Source organism: Vicia villosa, linkage group LG3 (genome assembly GCF_029867415.1).
Source record: "Vicia villosa cultivar HV-30 ecotype Madison, WI linkage group LG3, Vvil1.0, whole genome shotgun sequence".
In the NCBI taxonomy this organism is placed as follows: Eukaryota; Viridiplantae; Streptophyta; class Magnoliopsida; order Fabales; family Fabaceae; genus Vicia; species Vicia villosa.
The window spans coordinates 49,888,979-49,910,182 of record NC_081182.1 but is presented as its reverse complement, the minus strand read 5'-3'; the positions used below and the strand labels follow the sequence as shown (position 1 = coordinate 49,910,182).

At 34.5% G+C, this 21,204-nt stretch overlaps 1 protein-coding gene across 1 annotated transcript; it reads right to left on the bottom strand.

Moving 5' to 3' along the window:
- Positions 1-18,861: 18,861 nt before the first annotated feature.
- Positions 18,862-20,317, bottom strand: LOC131655682 (uncharacterized). Its single transcript, XM_058925514.1, has 2 exons — positions 19,397-20,317; positions 18,862-19,223 (listed from the first exon to the last, which is right to left on the bottom strand). The coding sequence occupies exons 1-2, from the start codon at positions 20,149-20,151 to the stop codon at positions 19,148-19,150; spliced, it is 831 nt and encodes a 276-aa protein (XP_058781497.1). The 5' UTR covers positions 20,152-20,317; the 3' UTR covers positions 18,862-19,147.
- Positions 20,318-21,204: the final 887 nt, after the last annotated feature.

Sequence of the window (21,204 nt, the reverse complement as noted above, 5' to 3'; positions counted from 1 at the left end):
AGATAATATCTAATATCTCATGCATAAATATGAATTTGGTATCCAATGCGGGATTTAGTATTGGTATGGGATTTTTAAAAAAAAATAAAGGTATTAATAAAAAATATATTTTTTACAAAATTACAAGAAAAAATTACAAATAAGATAATATCTAATATCTCATGCATAAATATGAATTTGGTATCCAATGCGGGATTTAGTATTGGTATGGGATTTTTAAAAAAAAATAAAGGTATTAATAAAAAATATATTTTTTACAAAATTACAAGAAAAAATTACAAATAAGATAATATCTAATATCTCATGCATAAATATGAATTTGGTATCCAATGCGGGATTTAGTATTGGTATGGGATTTTTAAAAAAAAATAAAGGTATTAATAAAAAATATATTTTTTACAAAATTACAAGAAAAAATTACAAATAAGATAATATCTAATATCTCATGCATAAATATGAATTTGGTATCCAATGCGGGATTTAGTATTGGTATGGGATTTTTAAAAAAAAATAAAGGTATTAATAAAAAATATATTTTTTACAAAATTACAAGAAAAAATTACAAATAAGATAATATCTAATATCTCATGCATAAATATGAATTTGGTATCCAATGCGGGATTTAGTATTGGTATGGGATTTTTAAAAAAAAATAAAGGTATTAATAAAAAATATATTTTTTACAAAATTACAAGAAAAAATTACAAATAAGATAATATCTAATATCTCATGCATAAATATGAATTTGGTATCCAATGCGGGATTTAGTATTGGTATGGGATTTTTAAAAAAAAATAAAGGTATTAATAAAAAATATATTTTTTACAAAATATATGACTAACTAAATAAATTATTTCACAAGAAAACATCATTATAATAGTCTTAAAAAAAATGGTGTTAAAATATAACAACAAAATTAAAATACATAAATATATTAATTTATGTATAAGATAATCATAAATTTTATTTAAATTGAGTAATAAAAAATATATATTGCGAGTAAGATACATGCATACTCAATATAAATACTTCACTCGTATTTAATATCTATGTGAATAAGTCTCTCAACACCCTTGTTTATATTATGTTTTATTATTTAGTTTTATTAACTTAGAACATTAATTTTATTGTATATAATTTGATATTTTTATTTATAATTTATTATTTAAAATATGTGTTTTAAATTTTCAAAAATATTTATTTTATTATTAATAAGTAATTTAATGTTGAAAAAAATATTATTTAAAATTGTTTTAATCGGCAAAATATGAATTTTTTTTAGATTATTTTACTTTATTATTGGAACTGTTTTACTTTATATAAAATGCTAAAGTAAAACAGTTCCAATAATAAAGTAAAATAATCTAAAAAAATTCATATTTTGCCGATTAAAACATAGTTTTAGTTCAATAGAGAGTCATTAATCTGCCATTTCATTAAGTTTATATGAATTTTTCTTTATTATTTTACTTTTCTCATTTTATATACGGAAAGAACTTAGTAGTTAGTACACATGATCAAAACATCACTAAAATAAAAATGTTAGCACCAGTACTATATCTTCTATGAATCTAAAAACAAAAAGATATTAGGACAGGTTTCCTATTTTGACTTTGATGAAAGACGGAAGAAACAATCTAAAGTCCGAAGCGCGTTTTTCTTTTTATTTCTTTTTGTTTTTTACAAATTTAATTTTGAAATTTCACTTATAGCATGTTTAGATTTTTTTTTTAAAGGTCTAATATCAATTATTAAGATATAAAATTGATTCTATTTGAAACTAGAATTTGTAGTTTATATCTTTAGAATTGATTCTGGGTATTTTTATACTACAATTTTTTGTTCAACCAACTTTTAAATAAATGTATCCAAACATAAATTGATTATACTAAACTTAATTCTGTTAGAATCAATTCTGCTAAACTCAATTCTGTTAGAATCAATTTTACCAAACTCGGGTGTGTTTGAATTGACAGTGGACATAATTGATTTTAGTAAAATTGAGTTGGGTAGAATTGATTATATCATAATTGAATTTTTGCAGAATTGATTTATGTTTTGATACATTTATGTAAAAATGAGTTGAATAATAAATTATAGTAGAAAAACTATTCAAAATCAATTCTAGAGGCAGAATTTACAAATTTTAACTTCAAGTAGAATCAATTTTGGAGACAAAATCAATTCTACTTTTGCTTAACCAAATATCTTAAAATTACCCAAAATCAATTATACACCTCTAAAATTACATTTGGTCTTTTCAAAAGCCAAACCAAACATGCACTCAATTATGTTAAAATCAATTATGTTGACCGCAAATCCGTATACACCTTAGAATTGACCATTTGAATCATTGGGGTGCCAATTGGCATTTGAATGGCTAATCAAATTCGTACAACTAGTACCTATTGTATGATGGGGAGGGATTTGATTAATCAACCTACCGGTCAATGTTTTTTATTAAGAAGGATAAGGAAAAAAAATGCAAATGTAAATGAATTGCTTTTTAATGTTATGTATGATACAATAAATAAAAGAGTAAAAACAAAAGAAAAACTAGCACAATTAAGGAGAAAAAAGAAACATATAAAACAAGGAAAAAAATTCAGTTTGAAGTAATGTAATTCATTATGTCAAACACTTCGAAGACAAATGATAATCCCCTTGAAGTTTACGAAAAATATTGAAATAAATTAAGTACTTAGCCAAAAACTACATTAATATGATACATATATACGGGTACGGTACCCGATCGAGGTACCGGTATAAAATACGATATTTCTATAAAAATAGAGGTACGATACGTTGATAAAAAATTAAGAGTTTCTTTTATAAAATGTAAGATTAGAGAACTAATTTATTAGGCTCACAACAAAACATCATTATAAAAGTTTAAAAATAAAAAATTAGGTTAAGATACAATAACAAAAAAATTTAAATAAATTATATTATATTGATATTTGAGAAAATCATAATTTTTACTCGAAATTGAATAAATAGAAAAAATAGAGTATCACGAGTACGATACGTGTATCTGGTACGGGTGCATACCCTGTACCGTTACTTCACAAGTTTAGATGTACCCATGCTTCAGATCTCTACGCGGGTAGTGGATACACAGAAGCACTAGTAAATGATGGTGGTAAGGGCTTACCCGTGGCAGCGAGAGGCCTTGTTTGGTGGTGTTTATGGTGTTTACTGTGGTATGAGAGGATCAAATTACGTGAGGTGAGAGACTCTATGTATAAGTGTTATGTTCAGGGTGTAATGATTTGTCTCCCTCCAGTTAGGTAAGAAGTATTTATATAGGCCTTAGGCCTAGGGTTTGGAAACCCTAAGAAGTGGTAATTGCTTCCCTTTGACTAGGAGAGAATGTTGATCACTTATTTTCAAGGGAGTTGTGGTATGACTCAACTTACGCGACTAGTGGAGAGATAACGATGTTATACACGTCGTCTATCCTAAGGGCGAGCCATTTATGCCGTGTAAAGGTAGCGCTCATGTGTTACCTTACGAGATGAGGATTTGGTGTCGCCCTTATTTGAGACTCTCACAGATATATCACTACACAGTCCCTAAAGAAAAAGGATTTGTAAAGGACGAAGTGTTTTAAGTCTTCTTTTGGGTTTTGTCTTTCGGGTTTTAAGTTCTGCATGTTTAATGTGGAATATGAATTTACCATTGATCAGCTTGCAAAGTTGCTACATATTCCTTACGGGGAAGGTGTTATGTGTGAGGCATCGACAGACACAAAATGAGCAATTGAGGATGTTAAGTTTTGGAAAGAAATAATGTGTTCTACCACCGAATCCTTTGATGGTAACTTGGCCTCTGAAATCCATAACCCGACAATTTATGTTTTCCGCTAAATATTAGTCGACACAATTTTTGGTCGGGAAAATTCTAATAAATTGAATGCAAAGGAGTTTCTTTACTTATAGACGACACTTATACAAAATCCGTTGAACTCGACACCTTTTATGATAGCCCACATGTGCGCCGTTATGAAAAAGAAAGTTGTGTTAAAATTTATTTTCGTTGCTATAATATGATTTAAGAAAAATGTTATGCAGAGAAAATGTGACATCCTTTCAGTAAATTATTTCGCCTATTTAAAAAATCAAGTGTTTTGGATTAAGGTATTACAATTAGATTCTCCATGATTTAAAAAAAAAAAACTTAGTGGAGGCTCAGACTCGGATGAAAGCTTATGTCGCTCAATCTAGATGTCAAATAACCTTGACCACAAGCGACTGGATTTGTTTGAGATTGTAAACTTACATGTTGAAATCTCTCGCTAAGAAACTCAATGAAAAAATTATGCCCTCGTTTTATGGTTCATATTAGATAATGAAGCAAATTGCTCTAATCACTTTTGAATTAGGTTTACTAACAAGGAGAAAAATACATCGAGTTTCTAATGCATTTGTTAAGAGTCTCACATCGAACAATATAAAGTTTGAACATGTGCTTAAAAATGAGGATAATCCTCACCCTAAAAGCCGGTTTTTTAGGGTCGAGTTAAGCCCAATCCACACATTCTAAAATTATATCAGAGTCCGATTTAAGATCCATTGGGCCACTCCACTATCAGGTCATCCACCATTTAGTTCTACGTTTCAGACATTCACCCTGTAAGAACAAGATTTGTTCAGGCAATAAGTCTCTATGTTTTGAAGATAACGACACATATATTTTGTATGTAACAATTTAGTTTCTAATAGTTTTCTTGAGTGTGCAGATATTATGTTCAGAGAGATTCTGGATTGCTGTCCGCAAAGAAGATCAGAAACAAGCAAGGCAACTCAGAAATACTATTTGATGTTGAAGTAGTTATTGTGCACTTCTCAACAAGATGCTGCTTCAGAAGTCACAAATAATCAGAAGGAGTCAAAGTCAAAACCAGTACTCCAGCATCATAATAAGCAAGCAAGATCGAGCTTTCAAGCATAAATCAATTACATCAGAGGTCAAGCCAAGCATATGAAGATCAGACTCAAGGATATACTAAAGATCCGAGGCCAAAGTTTCAATAATCAGAAGTGTCTTCATCAAAGGAAGAACTCGTTTTCAGATTGGCTGCTGTCTAAATATCTAGAAAGCAAGGTTCTAACTTTAAGGACTCTGAAACAGAATCTGGACAAGCTACACCGTCACAAATCAACTCCAGATCAGAAGTCAAGTATTGTTCCTTTAGAAGAGTTACTGCTATCAATTCTGATAAACGAGACTCTGACTCTCATAAGATAATGATTCTACTCTTCATTCAAAGTAGTTTCTGAACTACACATCAGAATCATTATCAGGAAGAAGAATACAAGTTGATCTTCTCCAGGCTTACTACTTCAGAATCAGAAGTACATTAATTGAGGATAAGATCAAAGAAAGAAGAAATTAGTGCAACTGTAAATCATAACCACTAGAACCAGATGTATGTACTATTTCTCTGAAGTTGTCTCCCACGTATCAAGCTACAAGATAAAAGAAAGTACAATCTACAAAAAGATGACGACATTGGCAACGTCTATGTTGTTCAAAACATATTCTTAACCTTCAATGTCTCTTTTGAGAATTATATAAGAAGATCAAATCATCCAACAAAAGGTGACGACATTGGCAATGCCTATGTTGTTCATATCACATCTATAAGTAGCTTCTGATGTCGCCGATATCGCTACAAAAATAGATGTAACAATTGATGTTCATACTACTATAATGGTTATTATCATTGCAGTTGTTAATTGTGTTTTGGTTTGAAATGGAACTCAACCATCACAGATTAACATGAACACGCTGATGAAGAAAATGACTATGCTAACAAGCTAATATCAAGAAGCTTATGTCAGAATGAGAAGCTGAAGCACATACCAATCAAAATGCTGTTGGGCGCTGTTACTAAAGCCTAAGTTGATAAGCTGAAGCTGATCAGAAGAAGAAGATTAAGCAAGCTGCCATTCAACTATCATCATATGCATCTTGGAAGAAATCAGAAGAAGCAAGGATTTGCTGCTCAGAACTTGCGCAAGAAGATTAATAAAAAGACCACTACAAGATGCTACCCAACTTTCTATCATATACATCTTTATAGAACAATGTAATGAACACTAGAGTTGTTGCTCGTATAGTGTTTTAGGTCTAGGATATTTCATGTAAATTATTCTAACACATGAGTTGTTGCTCGGAAATGTGTTAAACAATTTGTTCTTAATATTTTGTATAATCTGCTTAGAAGAAGCACTCATGTAAACACAAGTTTGTCAACTGAATGTTGATTATTCCTTGAGCGACCGAGTGAAGTTAGAAGCTCAAGAAGACAGTGGTTGCAGTCAGTGTGGGAAATCCTCTTAGAAGACCGAGTGAAGGTCAGGAATCTAAGGGGTCAATGAATGTTATATTTGTGGATCAGATCACTGAATAGTTCATTATTGGTTAGTCACAAGTGGTTCTTGTGAAAGGATGTTAGTCACAAGCGGAGGCTTGTGTAGGAGTCAGTCACAAGGGTTTCCTGTGCAAGGGGGTTAGACACAAATGGTAGTTTGTGTAGGGAACAATGAATGTTATATCTGTTAACTCAGATCACTGAACATGTCATTGGATGTTAGTCACAGGGGTTACCTGTGCAGGTTGTTAGTCACCGGCTGCTGCCCGTGCAATTGTAATCAGTTTGGTTATAGTGGATTAAGTCCTTGAACGCTCAAGGCGAAATCACCTCGAAAGGGTGGACTCGATTAGCTTGAGGGTTTCTCAAGTGAACCAGGATATATCTAGTGTTCATTTATTTATTAATGTTTAATGTTTTCTAGTTATCAAAAGCTCAAAGAAGTCTTTACTCTCTAAGAAGGCAAACTGCTTCTGATAAATAACAACCTCTTAAGCTTCCGCGTTAGAGTTTTAAAGAAAGGGAAATTATTTAAAACCCAATTCAAACCCCCCCTTTCTTGTGTTTTTCTCCACCTTCAATTGGCATCAGAGATCCGACTCTATATTAATTTTTGAATCAAATACTTAACCGTGTAGAGAGATCTAGGAACAGAAACTTTAGTTGTTATAAAAATGTTAAAAACAACATTTATTGTTGAACCCAACTGCCTGATGTTATCTTGGGAAGATAGTTTCAATGAAGACTTCAGACTCCAACTCAACTATCAAAAGATATGGAATTCAGAATTACCCAAGTGATGTTGTCATCAAAAGCACGCAAGAATCTGTCAGACTAAGATTTAAAGTTTATGAAGGATGAAGAGTTAACAAGTAGAAGAAAGTCTGGATCAGACTCTGAATAAGAAGAAGCGGCAAGTATGGTTCTGAATCTGGAAGCCAGAAGATCAAGCTATCAGAATCAAAGGTAAAAAGGAATCAAGCTGTTTAAAGGAAAGCTTTGACGGGTCATAATCTCTAAACTCTACCTCTATTTATGCATTGATTGTATATATATGAAATGAATTAATGTCTTCGAGTAGGAAATCCTTACGTCTCCCTGACATTTAAATCAGTTAATAGTCATCATTACATCTTGACCAGAAATCTTGCTAAAACTCATTGATTACATTTATAATATACATCCATTTTAGTAAGTTATTTCCTTATAAATGAAAATATTTTAACACGCTTTATCCTCTTTTGAGCTTTGTCCTTTCAACATCTGTCTTCGGCACTTGACATTTGTCGTGCCTCACAAGCTTTCAGTTATTTAGCTGTCAGTTTCAAAATCTTTTGGTAAGTTGGTCACATTGTCCTTCTCCTTATATATTCTCTCTTATGTCTCCTTGTCTTGCATCATTTAAATTTTGTTAAATCCTTTAGTGTTCATTCTTTTTCTTTATCATGCTTGTGAAAACCTTCCATGGAGATGAAGAACGTCTTGAAGTTCTTTATGTACAAAGGCCTGTATTTTCTAGGCTAGCTCTTTTTAATTTCATCTTCAAACAGAGCATCTTATCTCAAGGATGGTCAAAATACCTAGATACGATGCATGGACCTATTTACCCCAACTTGGTCAAAGAGTTTTGGAAGTATGCCACTATTGTTAAAAGTGGTGACACTATCTCCTCAACCATCTTCGGGACTCCCTTCGTGATTAATCCTTTGTGTATGTCTGCATCCATTTGTTGTCCCTTATCTGGCACTATTGTTGAAAAGTTTAGTACCAGACACTCTCAAGAAGAAAGGCTCAGTACCATTCATGACACCTCCAAAGATTATACACCAACTGATTCTAAAACTCTTCTTCCCGTTGTTGTTGTTGTTGTTGTATGGTTTAAGTTTATTCTGAATAACCTAAGGCAAAGAAAGTTTAATGTGGACACTCTAGAATTTGATGAGAGAGTTCTCATTTACTTTTTCATGAATAATTTTAAAATTAATCTTCCTCAAACCATTTTCAACTACATAGAAAGGTCAATTGCTGTCTCCAGGAATCATCAACAGTCCTTCATACCTTTTGGGAGAGTTCTCTCTGCAGTCTTTATTCATGATGGGCTTACTAGAAAAATTCTTTTCTATGGACCCAAACATACTCTAGAGGAGGAATTAAGATGTAAAATCATGTCTATTTAGTTTAGCCAAACTATATTCACCATGTTAGCTGCATATATGTTCTCTGTGCTCATGTAATTTGACTATGTGAATGTATGCTCATGAATGAATGAATGAATGAATGAAAAGGTTTATGTTTAATCTTTAGTTCCAAAAGTGGTTTACCTTCAAGTATTCTACATCATGTTGAACCATTAACATAAAACAGTGATAAGGAAATAGACTGAGAACCCAAACACAAATGATTATCACTATAATGTGTTGAGAGTTATTCTGAAACAAAAATGTAAATCTGTATTCTAACTCTGACATTATCTTGAAAATTATAAATCTTCTGAAAGAATGCTCTCTGTGTTAAAATATCTATGATATTTTCCTTCTCAGTAATATATATTCATGAGCATGTGCTTCTAATGTTTGATTGTTTGTTGATATCCCAGGAACTCTAAACAAGTTCACTAGGCGTTCTTAGACAGGTCAAGATGGGAGAAATCCACTGGAGCTGAAGAACTTTCAGAATCAGATAGAGATCATAAGACACCAAGAACGAAATATTCAGAATATAAGTCTCTACTGAAAGCACTAAAGACAAAGTCAACATCCAAAGACTCTTTCCAGAAGAGATGAGCTTATCAGAAGTCAAAGACTGTCTACAATCATCAGAAAGAGGATTCAAGATTAGAAGTTATGTCAAGACGAACCTTGACACTCCAAGAAGATAAGTTACAAGCCAGGCTTTGGGCTTATCAAGGCTGTATCTAAGCAACCAAGCCTTGGAGATTGAATATGAGGTTCTGAAAGACCTCAATCAGAAGTTACAAAATCAGGCTCTGAAAGATGTCATTTAAGCAGTGGATTTTCCGGAACGGAAATCAGGCTCTGAAATGAATCTATTAGTCAAGCTCTGATAATGAGAGTTCTCATGAATCAAGACCTAAAGATAGTATCTGATCTATTGGAACCAGGGGGAGTTACCCAAGATGGTTTATAGTCAGGATATCTGATCTTTATCAAGTCTAAAATTCAGGGGGAGTGTCTCATCTGAAAAACAAGTTCTGAATCTGATAAATGGCGCGACCAACTTCAGAAGAACACAACTTTTGCTTCTGTGCTACACAAGTTCTGATGAACATTAGCAGATCAACACCAAGAGACTCTGAAGTGACGTGACTCTGATGTTTGAAGACAACAAGCTCTAAAGATCTGAAGACTTAAATTTTGATGGACAAGTCCAGATGCTAAAGGCTTATGATTTGAGGAATATCTAGAAATATCACTCTACGTCTGATAACTCAAAATTTATAATTTTGTGAGTGTTGGGATCAGAGAAAGATTCTGAACAAACATAAATTAAATTTTGAAGAACACATATTCAAGGGGAGTTATTGCTGAAAACTCTGAACTTTGTGTGATATGAGGTTATCCGAATTCGGAGGACATCATCAAATATCTCTTGAAAGATAAATGCTCATAACCTTTTTTATTATGTCAAAAAGGGGGAGAAGAGATGATGATTTTGATAGGCTGAATATGTAATGAGTCTTAGACTCGAGGGGAATATCGTTCTTAACAGAAATTTTATTTTTCATGATACTACCCTATAAAATTGTTGCATCAAAATACATGTTTTGGTCATCTTCAAAAAGGGGGAGATTGTAAGAACAAGATTTATTCAGGTAATAAGTCTATTTTTTGACGATAACGACACATATATTTTGTATGTAACAATTTAATTTCTAATAGTTTTCTTGAGTGTGCAGATATTATGTTTAGAGAGATTCTGGATTGTTGTCCGCAAAGAATCATCAGAAACAAGCAAGGCAACTCAGAAATACTATTTACTGCTGAATGATCATCAGAAGAAGTTACTATGCACTTCTCAACAAGTTGTTGCTTCAGAAGTCACAAGTAATCAAAAGGAGTCAAAGTTAGAACCAATACTCTAACATCAGAAATCAGCATGCAAGATCAAGCTTTTAAGCGTAAATTAGAAGCTGAGATTTGTCCATCAGAAAAGCTGCTGCTTATATCTCTGAAGACAAAATCGAAGATTTTGAATACAAATGAGTTACATCAGAGGTCAAGTCAAGCAGATGAAGATCAGACTCAAGGATGTACTGAAGATCAGAGGCCAAAGTTTTAAGAATTAGAAGTGCCTTCATCAAAGGAAGAACTCGTTTTCAGATTGGTTGCTGTCTAAATATCTAGAAAGCAAGGTTCTAACTTTAATGACTCTGAAACAGAATCTGGACAAGCTACATCGTCACAAATTAACTCCTAATCAGAAGTCAAGTATCATTCCTTCAAAAGAGATGCTGCTATCAATTCCGATAAACGAGACTCTGACTCTCATAAGATAATGATTCTACTCTTCATTCATAGTAGTTTCTGAACTACACATCAAAATCATTATCAGAAAGAAGAATACAAGTTGATCTCCTCCAAGCTTACTACTTCAGAATCAGAAGTACATTAATTGAGGATATGATCAAAGAAAGAAGAAATTAGTACAATTGTACATCACAACCACTACAACCAGATGTATGTACTATTTCTCTGAAGCTATCTCCCACGTATCGAGCTACAAGATAAAAGAAAGTACTATCTACAAAAAAAGCTTGATTCAATCTGTTGGGAACTAGCCGTTGGAATTCAAAAGACCTTCTTAACCTTCAACGTATCTTTTGAGAATTATATAAGAAGATCAAATCATCTAACAAAAGGTGAAGAAATTGGCAACGCCTATGTTGTTCATATTACATCTATGAGTAGCTTATAATATCGTCGATATTGCTACAAAAATAGATGTAACAGTTGATGTTCATACTGCTATAACGGTTGTTGTCCTTGCAGTTGTTAATTGTGTTTTGGTTTGAAATGGAACTCAACCATGACAAATTAACATGATCACACTAATGAAGAAAATGACTATGCTAACAAGCTGATATCAAGAAGCATATGTCAGAAAGAGAATCTGAAGCACATACCAATCAAAATGTTGATGGGTTATTAAGTTGTTGCTAAAGCCTAAGTTGATATGCTGAAGCTGATCAGAAGAAGAAGATTCTTTAGGATGCCATTTAACTATCATCATATGTATCATATAAGAAATCAAAAGAAGCAAGGAGTTGCTGCTCAAAAATTGCTCAAGAAGATGAAGAAGAAGACAACTACAAGATGCTACCCAACTTTCTATCATATACATCTTTGTAGAACAATGTAATGAACACTAGAATTGTTGCACGTATAATGTTTTAGGTCTAGGATTCTTCAGGTAAATTGTTCTAACACATGAGTTGTTGCTCAGAAATGTTTTAAACAATATGTGCTTAATATTTTGTATAATCTGCTTAGAAGAAGCACTTATATAAACACAATTTTACCAACTAAATGTTGATTATTCCTTGAGCGACAGAGTGAAGGTCAGAAGCTCAAGAAGATAGAGGCTGCGGTCATTGTGGGAAATCCTCTTAGAAGACCGAGTGAAGGTCAGGAATCTAAAGGGGTCAATGAATGTTATATTTGTGGATCAGATCACTGAACAATTTATTGTTGGTTAGTCACAAGTGGTTTTTGTGCAAGGATTTTAGTTACAAGTGGTGGCTTGTGCAGGAGTCAGTCACAAGGGTTTCCTGTGCAAGGGTGTTAGACACAAACAGTAGTTTGTGCAGGGAATAATGAATCTTATATCTGTTAACTCAGATCACTGAACATGTCATTGGATGTTAGTCACAGGGGTTGCCTGTGCAGGTCGTTAGTCACAAGAGTTATCTGTGAAATGTTAGTCACCGGCTGCTGCCCGTGCAATTGTAATCAGTTTGGTTATAGTGGATTAAGTCATTGTGTTCAAGGCGAAATCACCTCGGAAGGGTGGACTGGATTTACTTGATGGTTTCTCAAGTGAACCAGGATATATCTGGTGTTCATTTATTTATTAATGTTTAATGTTTTTTAGTTATTAGAAGCTCAAAGAAGTATTTTCTTTCTAAGAAGACAAACTGCTTCTGAGAAACGATAAGCTTCTGATAAGTGAGAGCTTATAGCTTCTGATAAATAGCAACCTTGTAAGCTTCCGCGCGAGAGTTTTTAAGAAAGGGAAATTATTGAAAACCCAATTTAAACCCCCCTTTCTTTTGTTTTTCTCTACCTTCACACCCTGGGTATGATGGGGTTGTTAAGAGTCACACATCAGACAATATATGGCTTGAACATATACTTATAAGTGGGGGCAATCATCATTCTACAAGTCGATTTTGTAGGGTCGAGTTAGGCTCAATTCACACATTATATGAGCATCATTGTTAGAAAACATTGCCTCCTTTAACTAATCCATACCCACTTCCACAATGCTCTTGGAAGACTTGGAACTACAAGTTTTCCCTAATATAGTTCAAGTTGTCCGCAAAATTTCAGTGGCTATGGAGAAATAGAATCTTTTGCAAAACTACCCTTTTTTCCATTTTAAATACGAAACTAACATACTTTTCCAAATAAATTCCAAAATACCACTTTTTTTTAAAAAAAAATTTTTGAAGTGCATCAGCCAATTGAATAAGGGATCCTTCCATTTTATTTTATTTTTTAATTTTCCTGCGAATTTTCTTGCGAAGACTAGCTTTTATGGAATTTCCTATAGATTTTTCCACGAAAATTGGTTTCTATTTTGTATGAGTAGAATTTCGCAGAAAAATTTACAGGTAATTTTCTAAAAAAATCCGCAAGTAATTAACAAATAAAATTTTAAAAAATAATATAGTGTCCGCCAAAGTATTGGGCGGACGTGCTGTGTCAATTTTTTTTTCCAGAAAAGATGGTACTTTGAGAATAAATTTGAAAACTACGGTATTTTGAAGAATTAATTGAAAATGAATGGTAGTTCGATTAAAAAATCGCAGAAGTACTGATACAATGGAAGGATTTGTCCAATTTTGAAGTTACATGGGAATCAGTTGATGCCACCAAGGAACAATTTCTATCATTTCACTTTAAAGATAATGTAACTCTTTACCCCTTTTTTTGGAGGAGTAACTGTCAAATCCCTTATTAAAAGGCACTAGTTGAAAAAGGGCATAATGGCCAAGAGATACATTAAAACTGACTTTGTTAAGTTTTATAACCGTTAGATTTTTAGGTAGTTGTAGCACTTATTTTTGAAAAAAAAAACAACTTAATAGGTAATAAGTGTAAATAGAGAGAGGGTAAGATGGATGGATGATTATAAAATTATTAAGGACTTTTAGGAAAAGAGAGAAGCATACTCTCTAATTTTAGTAGGAACGCGTCTTTAATTTAATTTTATTTGTGTTGACATCTCTAATCGGAAACCTTCACTTAGAGGTAATATATTTTGTCGGTTTACATCCTTCTCTCAAACTTTACGATGTCGGTACCAGTTTCTATTCCTTGAGAGAATCAGGTGCCTAGGCTTCTCACATTATATACATTTTAAACTCTGTCATTTTTATATGATGCAAAAGTATAATTTATTTGTTAGGACCTTTGTGAGATTTTGGATCGAACTCTAGTATGGCCGAAGGGTAGCTTCTTGGTTCGACAGGGTTAAGCATGAAGTCGAAGGTTGTTCACATGCTTGTGTCGAAGATGCTAGGGTTGTTAGCATGTTAAATTAGGTTTTAGTGTTTAAACCCTAATTTGTTAAGTTAGCTTGTTTATTAAGTTGACTTGTGTAATGGGCCTTGTGGAAAAAGCCCATTAGTTAGTATGTTAGGTTTTATTATAAATAGCATACTAGTCTCTCATCATTGCTAAGCTGCAAATCCTAATTTAGGGTGAGAGAGGTTATTTGTTATTCTTGTAAACTTGTAATCTTGTTTTAAGAGAAAGTAAAAGAATAACGGTTATAACCAATTATTGTGTTCTTCTTCTCCCCTATAATTCCCTATTATACTTTGTTATTGGTATCGTTTTTCACAACAAATTGGTGCGGTGAGCGTGGAGAAGATGCCGTCAACAAAGTATGAGATTGAAAAATTCACCGGAGTGAATGATTTCGGTCTGTGGCGCTTGAAGATGAAAGCCCTACTGGTTCAGCAGGGTTGTTTGGAAGCGTTGAAGGGAGAGGCAGCCATGAATGCTGCATTAACGGCAGCGGAGAAGACGACTATGATTGAGAAGGCACACAGCGCAATTTTGTTGAGCCTTGGTGATAAGGTTCTCAGGCAGGTATCAAAGGAGACGACGGCATCAGGGTTATGGGTGAAACTTGAAAGTTTGTATATGACCAAATCGCTGGTAAATCGACTCTACCTGAAGCAAGCTTTGTATTCATTCAAGATGATTGAAGACAAAGTATTGGCTGAGCAGTTGGATATGTTCAACAAGCTGATTCTTGATCTTGAAAATATTGATGTGAAGATCGATGATGAAGATCAAGCGCTGTTACTATTGTGTTCTTTGCCTCGATCACATGCTCACTTCAAAGAAACTCTCTTGTATGGAAGGGAGTCCCTGACGTTTGAAGAAGTTCAATCAGCCTTGTACTCTAAGGACTTGAATGAACGAAAGGAGCATAAACCCTCGACTGTTGGCGAAGGTTTGGCCGTTAAAGGAAAACTCTTACGAAAGGATGGTAAGTTCGACAAGAAGAAAGGCAAAAGTCAGTCGAAGTCTTACAGTGGCGAAGCATCTGGCATTCGATGCTATCATTGTAAAAAGGAGGGTCACACAAGAAAGGTGTGCCCTGAACGCTTGAAATATCATGGAGGTAAGGATAATGGCAACGCTGCCATTGTTCAAGATGATTTCGAATCATCTGATGTTCTTGTGGTTTCAAGCAGTGACTCTAAGAAGGAGTGGATTATGGATTCAGGTTGCACTTGGCACATGACTCCAAACAAAGACTTGTTCGAGGAATTATGTGATCAAGATGGTGGATCCGTATTGCTGGGAAACAACAAGGCTTGCAAGATTGCAGGTATTGGATCTATTAGATTCAAGCTCCATGATGAGTCAATAAGGTTGTTGACTGAAGTCAGGTTTGTTCCTGATTTGAAGAGAAATCTGCTTTCTCTTGGTGAATTCGACAAGAAAGGATATGTTTTCCAAGGAGAGAAAAGTATCCTAAGAGTCATGAAGGGTTCGAAGGAAGTCTTGAGAGGCGTGAAAAAACAAGGCTTGTATACCCTTGAGGCTGAAGTTTTAAGTGGTTCGACAAATGTTGTATCCACGAAACCTTTGTCGAAGACAGAAATCTGGCACATGAGATTGGGCCATGTTAGTGAAAGGGGTCTGGTCGAATTAGGGAACAAAATCTGCTTGGTGGAGACAAAGTCGAAAAGCTGAAGTTTTGTGAACCCTGTGTACTTGGAAAATCTTGCAGAGTGAAGTTCAACAAAGGCAAACAAAGAACACATGGATCCCTTGATTACATCCATGCTGATCTTTGGGGGCCTGCAAGGTGTGCATCACATTCAGGAGCAAGGTATTTTCTATCCATAGTAGATGATTATTCCAGAAAATTATGGGTATTCATCCAGAAGACTAAGGATGAAACTTTTGAGAATTTCAAAAGTTGGAAGACTCTGGTTGAAAATCAGACTGGCAGGAAGGTCAAGAGGTTGAGAACCGACAATGGCCTTGAATTTTGCAATGAGGCATTCGACAGCTTTTGTGCTGCCTTTGGTATTGCAAGGCACAGAACTACTGCAGGTACTCCACAGCAAAATGGTTTGGCTGAAAGATTTAATCGAACTATTTTGGAGAGAGTCAGATGCATGTTGACTAGTGCGGGGTTAAAGAATGTGTTCTGGGCTGAGGCTGTTTCGACAGCAACATATCTGATAAACAGATGTCCTTCGACAGCGTTAGATATGAAGACACCTGAAGAAGTTTGGTCGGGACATCCACCAGATCTCGACAAACTGAGAGTATTTGGCTGTGTAGCCTATGCTCACATTAGGCAAGACAAGGTCGAACCTAGAGCTCTGAAATGCATGTTCATGGGATACCCTGAAGGAGTCAAAGCTTATAGGCTATGGTGCCTAGAGCCAGGTCACAGGAGGTGTATCACCAGTCGAGATGTAGTTTTCAATGAAGCTGAAATGGCTTTTAAGAAAACTGATGATGTTGGTCGAAGTACAGAAACATCTGACGAAGAGCTGGAACAGGTAGAAATTCCTGTTGAGGTGGAGCATGTTGATGCTGAATTGCATATCCCAGATGAAGTCGAAGAAGAAGCAGAAGATGCTGAAGTTGAGGAAACTGACGATGACTACCTATTGTCGAGAGATAGGTCGAGAAGAGTCATCAAGCCACCTCAGAGACTTGGATATGCAGATCTTATAGCTTATGCCTTAATCTCTGCAAGTGAGGTTCTAGACGAAGAACCTAGAGACTATAAGGAAGTTATGAGGAGTCGAAATAAGACTGAATGGCTGAAGGCCATGGATGATGAGATGAAATCTCTTCATGATAATCATACTTGGGAACTGATCAAGAAACCTGTTGGGGCAAGGTTAGTCAGCTGTAAATGGATTTTCAAAGTTAAGGAAGGAATTGAAGGAGTGACGTCGAAAAGATACAAGGCAAGGTTAGTTGCAAGGGGTTTCACTCAGAAAGAAGGTGTCGACTTCAATGATGTGTTTTCTCCTGTTGTAAAGCATAGGTCCATTCGAATGTTGCTTGCCATGGTGGCACAGTTCGACCTTGAACTGGAACAAATGGATGTGAAGACTGCGTTCTTGTATGGTGATTTAGATGAAACGATCCTGATGAGGCAACCTGAAGGGTATGTCGAAAAGGGGAAGGAAGATTATGTGTGCAAGTTAAAGAGATCTTTGTATGGGCTGAAACAATCTCCTCGACAGTGGAATAGGAGATTCGACAAGTTCATGGCACGCATAAGTTTCATTAGAAGTCAGTTCGACCACTGTGTTTACTTCAGATTTCGACCTGGTAATTCATTTGTTATTTTGTTGCTTTATGTGGATGATATTCTCATAGCAAGCAACAGTGTCGAAGATGTGATGAGGGTGAAGGCTGAACTCAATAAGGAGTTCGATATGAAGGATCTGGGAGCTGCTTCCAGAATTCTTGGAATTGACATTCGAAGAGATAGAAAGAAGTCGAAGTTATGCCTATCTCAAGAGGCATATCTACGGAAGATTCTTGAAAAGTTTGGTATGTCGAATTCGAAGCCAGTTGTGACTCCAACAAACCCTCAATTCAAGCTGAGTATTGATCAGTGTCCCAGTACTGATGTGGAAAGAGCCTATATGAATAGCATCCCATATGCTAATATAGTTGGTTCTTTGATGTATGCTATGGTTTGTACTAGACCCGACATAGCATACGCAGTAAGTCTTGTAAGCAGGTACATGGCGAATCCTGGAAAGGCTCACTGGCAAGCATTGAAGTGGATTTTAAGGTACATAAATGGGTCTCTGAATAGAGTCCTAATTTATGGTGGAGCCTTGGGTGAAGATGGTAAAGCAGTAATCGAAGGATATGTCGACTCTGATTATGCAGGTTGTATGGATTCCAGGAAATCTATTTCTGGATATGTTTTCACTATGTTTGGCACAGCAATTAGTTGGAAAGCAACACTTTAGAAGGTTGTTGCTCTATCAACCACTGAAGCGGAGTACATTGCATTAACTGAAGCTGTGAAAGAAGCATTGTGGCTTGAAGGTTTTGCGAAGGAGCTGAAACTTCAAGGTCGAGGTATCACTGTTAAATGTGATAGTCAAAGTGCAATACACCTGTCGAAGAATTCAGCCTATCATGAGCGAACTAAGCACATTGATGTGAGGCTGCATTTCGTCAGAGGAGTAATCGAGCGTGGAGAAGTCCAAGTGCTGAAGGTTTCGACTGAAGACAATGCTGCTGATATGATCACCAAGACATTGCCGAGTTGCAAGTTTTTCCACTGTATGCAGTTGATAAAGCTGCATGAAGAAAGCTAGTTTGTTCCCTTGATGTTGTAGAGTTAGATCCAAGGTGGAGATTTGTGAGATTTTGGATCGAACTCTAGTATGGCCGAAGGGTAGCTTCTTGGTTCGACAGGGTTAAGCATGAAGTCGAAGGTTGTTCACATGCTTGTGTCGAAGATGCTAGGGTTGTTAGCATGTTAAATTAGGTTTTAGTGTTTAAACCCTAATTTGTTAAGTTAGCTTGTTTATTAAGTTGACTTGTGTAATGGGCCTTGTGGAAAAAGCCCATTAGTTAGTATGTTAGGTTTTATTATAAATAGCATACTAGTCTCTCATCATTGCTAAGCTGCAAATCCTAATTTAGGGTGAGAGAGGTTATTTGTTATTCTTGTAAACTTGTAATCTTGTTTTAAGAGAAAGTAAAAGAATAACGGTTATAACCAATTATTGTGTTCTTCTTCTCCCCTATAATTCCCTATTATACTTTGTTATTGGTATCGTTTTTCACAACAACCTTGAAATAAACATATAAAGAAAAATGTCATTAATTACAAAGTTGTGATTGGCATGAGACCTCTCCATTCAACAAGTTTAATCCTAAAACAAACTTGTCTAATTCATTTGAAGTTACAAAGAAACCAACTAGTAGCTCTCACATAACTTGCACCAGAGCTTGCAAGTACCATGACTAAGAATCACAGTGATTTGTTTCATCAAACACATCAATCTTTTACTCTTTTCTTCTGATTCTTGGACTTGCGAAACATAGTCCAGCATCCACCACGACTGTTCTCTCGCCTGTATTACATCCAAAAATTACTCAGTATTACATTAAAAAAACATGAAATTAACCGTTTCTTAATTTATGTATCATATTTCATAATAAACTACTCAAATATACTTTAACTCATGAATATTTCTACAATTAACTTCAAATTGTTCATCACTATAAACAAAACAATGAAACATACCTGCTGCTATTACTTGTTATTCTTCTGCTTCTGCTACTTCTGCTTTTGCTGCTACTACTTTTGCTACTACTACTAACAGAGCTTTTCAAGCTCCCATTACTAACAATACTAGATTCAGCAGCACTATCATCACTCTCTTTATAAACCAAAGGAGTACTCTTCTTCCACCACTCCTTCTCCTTTACCGATCCATCAGAAATCGACGGTCTAGGCGAAACTTTCGACTCTTTCTTCTTCTTCTTCTTTTTCTCTTTATTAGATCCCAAAGAAATAAAAGGTAAAGCCACTTTCAGGTAAAAACCTCCACGATCAACTTTCTCATTTCTCTTCACAGGAACCTTCTTATCATCATCAACCTTCTTTTTCATCGTCATCATCTTCTTCTCATCTTCTGTACTATTATTATTTTCTTCTGTGGTGGTGAAAACATCCCTGTGGTGATGTTCAACAAGATCCTTCAACGAAAGTTCATAGTTTGATTCCGGCATGTTCCGAACCATTTCCATGAGTTCCTTTTGTCCTTTGATTATAGCTTCGGTTCTCGAAACCGGAGAAAGGCTTCTGTAATGCGGAGAGTTCATACCCCATCGAGGTTCTGGTTTTAGTTCTGTTTCATCGTCATCTATACCAAATTGAGGTTGTTTTAAAGGCCACATGTTATTAGAATTAGCAGATTCCCATGTAACGTGTCGTGTTTCATCGTACAAATCGAATGAGTTCTTGGGGTTATGGTGTTTTCTTGTTGGATCAAACATGGTTTATGGTTCTGTTTTTTTCTTTCTCTGTTTGTTGTGTGAATGGTGAAATGAAATGTGTGAAAGTTTGTGATGTTTGGTTAGTTTTGAAAGAGGATTATGATGATGTATTCAGCGATGTCATTAGTGGGATTTAAAGCGTGTTCATTAAATTGTTGGGAAATGAGGTTTTAAATTGGGGAATTAATTGATTGGGGTTAGAATTAAGTATGAGTATTTAATTTTTGCTTCTTAAAGTCAATTTATTCTAGATGGAAGTGGAGATATGTAGGCCATTCCCTTTCACATGTATCTCTTTTTTTTCTTCTTCTTTTTTTAATGTGCCCTACCTTTCTGGTTTCTCTTTTATTTTTCTTTCACAAAATCAGTTACTTTAAAAATATAAACAAAATTGTATTATTACTATTATTTAATTTTTTTTCTTATCTATTTATTTAATAGCTAAAATTTATATTTTAAAAGTGAATGTTCTTTTTCTTTCACAAAATCAATTACTTTAAAAATATAAAAAAATTGTATTATTACTATTATCTACTTTAATTTTTTCTTATCGTTTTATTTAATAGTCAATTTTTTTTCAAGTTATAAATTTAGTTGACTTTACATGACTTAATTTATTTTGATGTTATATCCATGACATTTAGGTTTTGTTTTGGAGTTTAGAAAGGAGAAGAAGAGAAGAATTCGAAAATTAAAATTTTAATTTTTTTTTTTTGTATAGAATATATCATTAACATATTTTTTTTAAGTACTATAACAACAAAAATTATATTTGAACAATTTGTCTAAGCCCTCTAATATAATTTTTTTAGTTCCCCTAAATTAGGGGATTTTAGTTTTTGAATGAAAATAAATTCTCCAAAACTCTCCCACTTAAGTCATTCTATTTTCTCCCTCAATCTTTCACTTTTCTCAAAACTCTCCCATTCCTTTCCCTTCAAACTCCCAACACACACACGCACGGGCGCGCGCACACACGCACGCGCGCGCGCACACACAAACACATACACACACACACACACGCACACATACACTAGCACACACGCGCGCACA

Excerpts from the sequence above, each read along its gene's own strand:
- LOC131655682 (XM_058925514.1), bottom strand. The coding sequence starts at position 20,151 with ATGTTTGATCCAACAAGAAAACACCATAACCCCAAGAACTCATTCGAT. Across the intron at positions 19,224-19,396 it reads ATAACAAGTAATAGCAGCAG|GCGAGAGAACAGTCGTGGTG; the intron begins GTATGTTTCATT and ends GATGTAATACAG.